The sequence below is a fragment of the Triticum dicoccoides genome, chromosome 2A, assembly GCF_002162155.2.
Source record: "Triticum dicoccoides isolate Atlit2015 ecotype Zavitan chromosome 2A, WEW_v2.0, whole genome shotgun sequence".
Classification (NCBI taxonomy): Eukaryota; Viridiplantae; Streptophyta; class Magnoliopsida; order Poales; family Poaceae; genus Triticum; species Triticum dicoccoides.
Window position 1 is genome coordinate 620,722,637 of NC_041382.1, and position 9,967 is coordinate 620,732,603.

The 9,967-nt window shown below is 45.5% G+C and overlaps 1 protein-coding gene across 1 annotated transcript; it reads left to right on the forward strand.

Annotated features, from left to right (window-relative positions):
• Positions 1-2,729: 2,729 nt before the first annotated feature.
• On the forward strand, positions 2,730-4,161 carry LOC119355799 (GEM-like protein 7). The gene is made up of 2 exons (XM_037622677.1): positions 2,730-3,029; positions 3,136-4,161. Exons 1-2 carry the CDS (start codon positions 2,855-2,857, stop codon positions 3,657-3,659), a joined length of 699 nt encoding a protein of 232 aa, XP_037478574.1. The 5' UTR covers positions 2,730-2,854; the 3' UTR covers positions 3,660-4,161.
• Positions 4,162-9,967: the final 5,806 nt, after the last annotated feature.

The following is a 9,967-nucleotide window of genomic DNA, read 5'->3' on the forward strand; positions in this document are numbered from 1 at the left end:
GTCACGCCTGTTTGGTTGTCATCTAACATTTAAGTCACCTGATCACATCTTTTCATTTTGTTTTTTTATGTAAAGTTGATGGGACCCATGTAAAAGGGGATGACTTATAAGTTTTAAGTTAGGGTGAAGCAACTTATGACTTATAAGTTGAGGTGACTTATAAGTTAGGTCTGTTTGGTAAAATAAGTCACTTTTTTCACTTTTCGATTTATAAGTTGGTGACTTATTTGAAAGCAAACAGGGCCTCAAACTTATCCATTTTGATTATCTGTCGCTTTTAAAAATCAGAGCCTCAACCACCAGGATTTCTGGTCGATCTCTATCCCCGCCTCCACGCAACGAGTTATTTATCCAAAACCACCACATTATGGGTTAGGGTAACAGATCAGTACCACATTTGAGTCAAAGCACAAAAAACCACCAACAATGGGGCTAATCTGTAACGCCGAGCACTGATAGTCGAATTTACTCACGAAAACAGCGAAACCGACAGGTAGGGCCCACATGTCGGGACGATGTGGCATGCCTATCTGGACAATTTGCTGAGGTGGACGTAGGTCCCATCTGTCATCCTCACGCACCTCCTCCTTCCTCCTCTCTGTCTTTTTTCTCTCTTCAACCAGCGAACACAAAGGACCTCGCCAGTGGCCATGCTCAGGCTGGACCCATGCCTCCGCCGCCATGGTCGGCCGCCACGGTTGTCCCCGCCGGCAGCCCAACGCCTGACGAGAGGCCGCGTCCCCCGCCATCAACCTCCTTCTCTCTTCCAGGCCGCTCCGGCGATGCGCGCCTCGCCCCGAGCAGCACCACTCGGGCCGGTTGCCTTGCCGGCCGCTGCTCGCTCCGGATGTGGACGCCCGCAACCCCACTTCCATGGATCTGGTGCCCAGGACCTGTACGGCGTCCGCATCGGCCGCCGGAGTCCACACCCCCACGGAGCCCATAGCAGCTCCTCCCCGATCCGCGGTCGCCGCAGGCCACCATTCTCATGGCGAGAGACCACTCCAAGCCCCACCACCTTGTCTGGGAGCACCGGAATGCCTCCCTAAGCACCCCTACTGGAGTTCTTGGACCCGGACGTCCAAAATTGGCCACGCCGCGGTCGTCTTCTTCACGTCCGACCACCAACGTGCCTCGATCTCCTGCTCCGGTGAATCCCTGCGCCTCGCAACTAGTCCCTAGGCTTCGACACGTCCTCTTGATGCCTTCGCCGCCAACACCGGCAAGCTGCGAGTCCCCAAGCCGTCTTCCTCGCCTCACCATGCTTCGTCGGCCGCTGCCGCTCACGAGGATGTTGCTCCAGTGCTACCTCCCCGTGTCCGAGCACGCATACGTGCTGAAGGTGAGCACCGCGCCCCTTCCCCGCGCCATGGCATGCTGTGCCTTCGTCAGTGACCAGAGGATGAACGCACGGAAGGTGCTCGATGGAATGCCTGATAGAAAGAATGTTGTGAAGAAGATGACCCTCTAGTCATTGACAGGTGGGGCCCAAGTCTCCTTTGCCACATCAGCCGGTCAAAGTTTTTGGTCTTCGCCACGTCAGCCCGACAAGTGGGGCCAACCTGTCAGTTTCACTGTTTTCATGAGCTTATCGGAGAATTAGTGCTCGGAGTTATAGGTTAGGCGCAGAGTTAGTGGTTTTTTGTGCCCTGACTCAAATATGGTATCAAGTTGTTATCCTAGCCCATAATGTGGTGGTTTTGGATAAATAACTGCCACGCAACACAGCAATGGTTTTGAGGGGAAAATCGGTCGTAATGGGACATAAACAATGCAGATTAGGCGATTATCGCCGATGACAGGGAAGCCTTAACCGCACCACACGCCCATATTCAATATGCACATGCATATCTGCGAGCTGCTTTCTCTGCCTTGGAGGGTCACCGTCTCACGATAGGAAATGACAGCTGCGCTCATGGGTGGCGCAATCTGGCCGGGCTGGCTCGCCACCAAACCCTCGAGGCCTTCCACGACCGGCCGGCGCCGAGATGGTTCGCTGACGAGACGCGTAGTCGGACGCGACGCTGACTCAGCCCAACGTGCGCGCCATGAAAAAACCGGAGGTGAAGCTTAGCGTGGAGAGGAAAAAAGGGACAGTGCATGCACTGAGACTGAGACTGAGACTGACCGAACGTGTAGTGACGGTGCCTTCCATTCCATGCACGCGCGAACCTTCTTTACTTCTTCTTCTTCTTGGCCCCGCTGCCCAATTTTTATCCAGTCCTGCTGCCACGCCATCGCCGTCGCCGAATCAGCTCGCTGGGGAGTGCGCTATCGTGCGGTGTACATAGCCGTGGCGCCATGGCATTGCATCGGCTCAAAGCTCTTGCGACTTTGAAGTTTGAACACACTGCACTGCAAACCTAAAAATAATCTGAAGAAGAAAGTGAGAATTCGGTTGCGTCGCATGCTTTGCAGAAACAGGGATTGATCAACGACTCACCGCCCGGCGACAGAGTTACGGAGGCCTGATTTTTCTACACCCATCCCCAAGTGCGTCCATGTGACAGTCGGTTGGGCATCATCGACCGATCATGGTCCAGGCATGTGTGGGTGACTAGATGTCACTCGTGACATGCACATGCAATGGCGCGGGTGAGTAGGTGACTGTTCAATCCAAAAGCTAATTGGATAAACATCCAGCTTTTGGTTAAGTTTTTAATTACAGGTTCCAATCCAGAGCTTATAAAAGGCGCCCCCTCCTTCCCATTCAGAGCACGGAGCTCCAGCACCAACCCACACACGCACCACTCACCTCACCAGCAGCCTCAGACAGAGGCCGGAAACTCAGGAGCAAAGTCTTCGCCTCCTATTTCGCGAAAAACAAGTCTTCGGTTCTTCGTTCCAACAGCAAATGGAGAAGGCAGGACACGAGCATGTGATCGGCATCCCGGTGAGCAGCACTGCTATCGGCATCGAGGAGCCCGAGTTCACGAGCGGCGATGCAAAGTATTCAACGAGCGTGCGTACCGGCGGCAAGTCAGACCGCAGGACCGGGGACAAGTTTGCTCGGGGCGTCAAAGAACATGGTAAGCCCTCCTTCAGTCCTTCTCCAGTCCGTCTGGATAAATCTTTGTAGTCTTTCGTGTTCATAGCTCTGGTTGTGAATCAGACACTGAACGTATGTTTCTGCAGTGACTCTCGGCCCAAAGCTGTACGAGACAGTGAGGGGAAAGCTGTCGCTGGGCGCCAGAATCCTCCAAGCCGGCGGCGTGGAGAAAGTCTTCCGGCGGTGGTTCTCTGTTGAGAAGGGCGAGAAACTCCTGAAGGCCTCGCAGTGCTACCTGTCAACGACCGCCGGCCCGATCGCCGGGTTGCTCTTCGTATCGTCGGAGAGGGTGGCCTTCCGCAGCGACCGGTCGCTGGCGCTGACCTCGCCCAAGGGCGACACGGTGCGGGTGCCGTACAAGGTGGCCGTCCCGCTGAGGAGGGTGAAGGCGGCCATGCCGAGCGAGAACCAGCACCGGCCAGAGCAGAAGTACGTCCAGCTGGTGACCGACGACGGCTTCGAGTTCTGGTTCATGGGCTTCGTCAGCTACAAGGCATCCCTGCAGCACCTCGAGCAGGTCATCGGCGCGGCGGGGGGTGGGATGAAGGTGCCGTTGTCGCAGGGGGCGGGCAGCGGGAGCGGGCGGCGCCTCCAGCCTACCGCGGCGTGAAAGCTACGCGAGCGCACGGCGATGGGAAAAATCCACGGCGTTGCCGATCACTGTCTGATTTACAACACGAGCAGCATGCGTGATTTGGGAGACCTCGTCGGCCTCGGCGACTAGGCGAAGCGGAACATCGCCGCCGGGAGCTCAGCAAGGTGTGAGGACGGGCGCTCGGCCGAGTCAACGCCGCACGAGGCCGAGGTTGTCGAGCTGAGGCTGGATGGGAACGACGAACCGCGCGAGCATGGGCATGGCCGTGAAGACGCCCCGAGCATGGGCACGAGCCTTGCAGCGGGGGCCCTCTAATGGCGTATCAATGGGCGTCATGGGCCGCGGAGTGTACCAGTAGCAAGCTGTGGCGGAGGCGCGGGTGAGAGTGATGATAATGCTCAAGGAAATGGAACACTGAAGGGTGTGTTTGGTTCCGTTGATGAGGGGTGATGTTTGGTTGGGGATATCGAATTAAATGGTTTGTTTTTTTGAATTTCAAATTTCTGAATTATTTTAACTTCTAATCTCTAATCACCTTTCATCACTGCTCAATTTAATATTTAATCTCTAATCATCCCTCATCATTCTAAATCATCTAACTTCCCGAACGGTGACCCATCCTCTCACTACTCCAGCCTGAGCACGTTTAACTTTCGCGTTCTATTCTCCCTTGTTTCCAAGTCTGCACTTGTTGTTTTCCTAACAATAGTAAGATGTCAATCCTATTAACCCTCAGGAATTTATCTTGAGCATAAAGTCACACATTTCACTGTTTGAGTTTGAAACTATTATTCTAAAAATCAATAATTATTTAGTAACCCTAATATTTCTTGAATAAGTAGTTTGACCACAATTTGACCCTAGTTTGACCATAGTTTGACCAGATTTGACCAAAATTCAAAAAACTGAAATAATTATTTAGTAACACTAATATTTCTTGAATAAGTAGTTTGACCATTGTTTGACCATAGTTTGACCATAGTTTGACCATAGTTGACCAAAATTCAAAAAAACTGAAATAATTATTTAGTAACACTAATATTCTTGAATAATTATTTAGTAACACTAATACTTCTTGAATAAGTAGTTTGACCAGATTTAACAAAAATTCAAAAAAAACTAAAATTTGAGCATAACTTTTTTCCTTTTAGAATTTGAGGATTCTAAAAATTTGCAAACAGGCCGTAGGCTATCAAAATCGGAAGCGGATTTTGTTCTGAACATTTTGATATATTATACGTTTTTCCCAACATCGTATGCAAAAATTATAGCCGTTTTACATTTTCCTTACATTTTTTGCAAAACATGTCCAAATTTAAGTTTTTAAATTTTCCTAACTAGTAGATGTAATAATATAACTACCTCTTGAAGGATTTTATTTTTTGAAGTTTTATCATTTTCTTTTGATTTTTTTGAAACAAAAAAGGCGATCCACAGGGGGGGTAGAGTTTGAAAATGGGATCTTTAGTCCCTGTTTGAGACACAAACCGGGACTAAAGGGGTCAGGTGAACCGGGACTAATGCCTTAGCCGCACGAACCGAGACCAATGCTCACATTAGTCCCGGTTCGTGACTGAACCGGGACTAATGGGCTGACCCGACCTGGACCTTTGCCCCTTTTTCTACTAGTGAGGAGATTAGTAGGAAGTTTACGTAAGGTGGGAATGTAAGTGTACGTAGGTGTAGCATTTTTGCTCATATGCATACTCCATCTATCTATCTATATAGGGCCAAAATGCATTTTTTGAGACTAACTTTAACCACGTGTTAAAGCATACCATCAAATTCGTACATGAAAGAAGCTTCCATAGTCAAAGACAAACTCGAAAAACACATGAGGCTCTATATATAGGGATGGAGGGAGTATATAAATGAAGTAAACAGATAATTAAGGTCGACTCCAAGGTTGATGCTCATTTCTCCCTCATACGTCAAGGCGTATTCAGATATTAAACTGGCACCCAGTCGTCTCCTCAAAATTCAACCGTCTAACAGTCCGGACTCTCCAAATCCAGACCATATGTGTGGAAGAAATGACGTTGTACGGACTATCCACCATGTTATCTCCAACACACGGGCCAAACAGAAAAATCTCACCCCACGATGCATCCTTCCTTTTTTCTGTCGACCCTCCCCTTCCCACTCGGTTTCCCGCCGTAGCGGGACATTTCTCACTGGAACCCTCACTACTAGGAAAAGGGCTATAAATGATATGGTCACTAATGGCGCACCAGACATGTGGTGCGCCATTAGTATATACTAATGGCGCACAATGTGTAGGTGCGCCATTAGTGTCCAAATACTAATGGCACACCACATCCACGGTGCGCCATTAGTAACAAACTTTTTTTCATTTTTTTTAAAACTAGTAATGGCGCACCAGTGGATAGTGCGCCATTACTAGTTAAACTAGTAATGGCGCACCACATCCACGGTGCGCCACTAGTAAATTTTTTTCAAAATTTTTATTTTTTCAAAACTAGTAATGGCGCACCAGTGGACAGTGCGCCATTACTAGTTAGCGCACTGTCCACTGGTGCGCCATTACTAGTTCTGAATTTTTTTTTGAAAAAAACTTAGTAATGGCGCACCGTGGGTGTGGGCGCACCACTTCCACGGTGGGCCATTACTAACTTGGCCCAAAACTTCCACTGAATGCACCCCCCGTGTGGACTGCCTTTTTAGTTTAAAAAAAATAAAAAATTTGATGGAAATGTCAAAAAATTAAAAGAAAATAAGTTTCTCATGTGATATGTGGTCTAGTTGTTGGGAAAATTTACAAATATGAATTTCGACTTTATTTGCAAAATCTCTCTGGAATTTGTAAAATGAGCATAACTTTTGCATACGAACTCGGATTAAAAAGTTTTCTATATGAAAAATCATCTACTCGAAAAATTACATCCAAATTTAACTGGGGGAACCCCGTTAAACATTTTCAAAATCCCCAAAACCTAACAGAAAAAAAGTTACGGGGCTTTTAAGATCCTAAGGCAAAAAATTTCAAACTTACTAGTGGCGCACCGTATGCTAGGTGCGCCACTAGTAACAGAAAAAAAATTGGTTTCAAAAAAAATTTGAATTATTTTTCAAAAGATGATACGTAATATGACCGGGAAGTTTGAAACATTTTTTCAAAATTTCATCATACTCATGAACTAAGTCCTAGACATCAGCAAGGTTTAATATGATTGATATGATAGGTATGATAGAACTACGAAGTTAAGCATGATCGGGCTGGAGTAGTGTGAGGATGGGTGACCTTCCGGGAAGTTTGACCAGAGAGTGTGATTTGACCCGAGATTAAGCCATAGTGACCCGAGATTAAGAAAAAAATATTTTTTTTTGAAATAAATTTGAAATTTTTTATTTTTAAAAAAATATTGCTACTAATGGCGCACTCCTCACAAGTGCGCCATTAGTATACCAGATACTAATAGCGCAACACCGGTGCGCCATTAGTAAAAAAAATCTAATGGCGTGGTGCTAGTGGCGCACCTGTAGTGCGCCATTAGTAGCGAAAATAGGTGCGCCACTAGCAGCCCTTTTTCTAGTAGTGCATCTTCGTTAAAATTGGATGGCACCCACCTCACCTTCATCGTGCATTGCAATAAGGATGATTTTTTCTTCATATTTATAATCTAATAGAGTGGGTTAAACTAACAAATACTATTGACACAAAACAACAAATAACTAGCCCATTGACACAAGATTATTCTTGAAGGTCCATTCAACTTTATAAATGCACATTGACGTGGAAGGCGAGTGGCAACCTGAACGCATTCCTAGCCTTCAATAAGCTCCACCTCTAGCCCACACACCATTCATTGCTATTGCCAGAAAGGATACTTGTCGTTCTTCTTCTCCCCATCCTTCCCTACATCTTCTCCTAGCCAATTCAAGGACGAAAAGTGTGAATAGTAACTTGTATATAGTGTTGATTTTCACGGGAATCCATTTTGGCTATAGGGAGCACATGGTCCTGCGTGACAAAAATGGCTTTTTACAAATGTCTATTTTTAAGAAATAGATGTGTTCGTTGTCACATCCAAATAGTACATGCAAATTTCCAGGGGAAAACTTAAGAATTTTGACCTGTGCAAAAAAAAACAAGTCGAGCGCCAAATATTAACTCCAAAGTTACACTTATTTTTTTTTCACCGACGAACCATTGCTATCCCATATGACATGAAAATTGTCAAGCACACTTGCTACATTTAGTATGAACATCTAAAAAAATCAAAATTTTTAAAATTTATTTACTAATTACTTTGATTTTACTGTTCATTAGGGAGCATATGCTCCCTAGAGCCAAAATCCGCTTCCTGATTTTTGCATATTCTTTGGCGACACTTTTACACGAGTATAACACTGATCATGTTTGTTGCCAACAAAATTCAGGAATTTTAAACCTGTCTTGCATTTACTAATTTTCTTTTAGAAAAATCGAGCGCACTGGCACCCGAGAGCCAATCGAGTTTGCTATTAACTTCCTTCATTTATTTACTATTTGCAAGATAAAAGGAACATTCTTTTTGTGCTCAGAGATATTGGTGTTACTGTTCACTTCTTCAAAGAACATGTTACCTTTTTTATGTGTAGGGAAAGAACATGTACGCCTCGGTACTCACTCGGCTATGTGTCGAATACGAACATGGTATGGGCTCTGTGACCTGTCGCTCTAAAGCCTGGGGTCCGGCCTATAGGACAGACATTGCCGTAAGCACATACAATATAGGCCCATCCTACTAACCTCTAAGTTTGGTTTACTGTTGCTCGACCCATCCTTGTCACCGCAACCCTAGAAAAAGGCGTGTCTGACAGTGGGCACATATAACTCTTTCTTTTGTGTAATGGCCTCACATCACTCTGCTATAGAAAATTAGAAATCAGCACAAACAATGACTTGATAATTCGCAAATGAGCTTCTGTCGGTCCAAAAGTTATGACTTGATAAGAAGCCAAATCAAAGTAGCATCACTAGTAGAAAAAAGACCTAATGTAAGACACATTAATGCCGGTTTGATTTTAGCCCGGTACTAATGGTACCATTAGTGCCGGTTCGAACGGCTATGCATTAATGCCGGTTCGTGTTGAACGTTTAGTACCGGTTCGTGTCACGAACCGGTACTAAAGGGGTGATGGCAGGCCGGCGTCAGGCAGGGGCCCCACGATCACCTTTAGTACCGGTTCGTGTCACAAACCGGTACTAAAGGGCTAACCTTTAGTACCGGTTTGTGCCATGAACCGGTACTAAAGGGGTCTGACCTATAGTACCGATTTGTGACACAAACCGGCACTATAGGGCAATTTTCAAACTCTACCCCTCCTCCCGGTGTGTCGCCATTTCAGTTCTGAAAAATCAAAAGAAAATGATAAAAGCTTCAAAAAATAAAATCCTTCGAGAGGTAGTTATATTACTACATCTACTAGTTAGGAAAATTTGAAAACTTAAATTTGGACATGTTTTGCAAAAAGTGTAGGGAAAATGTAAAACGGCTATAACTTTTGCATACGATGTCGGAAAAAACGTATAATATATCAAAAAATTCAGCACGAAAATCCGCATCCGATGGAGACTGCCTATGGCCTGTTTGCAATTTTTTAGAATCCTCAAATTCCAAAACGAAAAAAAGATATGGTCAAATTTCAGTTTTTTTTAAAAAAATTGGTTAAATCTGGTCAAACTACTTATTCAAGAAGTATTAATGTTACTACATAATTATTCAAGAATATTAGTGTTATTAAATAATTATTTTAATTTTTTAAATTTTGGTCAAATCTAGTCAAACTATGGTCAAACTATGGTCAAACTTATTCAAGAAATATTAGTGTTACTAAATAATTACTGTTTTTTAGAATAATAGTTTCAAACTCAAACGGTGAAACGTGTGACCTAATGCTCAAGCTAAACTGCTGAGGGTTAATAGGATTGGCAGCTTACATTTGTCAGGAAAACAACAAGTGTAGACTTGGAATGTAGGAGGAATAGAACTCCGAAGTTAAGCGTGCTCGGGCTGGGGGAGTGAGAGGATGGGTGACCGGCCGGAAAGTCAGGCGATTTAGAATGAGTGATCCACACTTGAGCAGTTAAGAGAGGTGATTAGAGACTAAATCATCAAATAATTCAGAAAAATTAAAAATCGAAAAAACAAAAAAAACCCTTTAGTACTGGTTGGTAACACCAACCGGTACTAAAGGTCCCCCATACTAGGGCGCGAGCTCAAGCCACGTGGTGGCACTTTAGCGCCGGTTCGTGCCGAACCGGTACTAAAGGGGGGGAGTGCCCACCCATTAGTGCCTGTTAAATTGTGATCCAAATT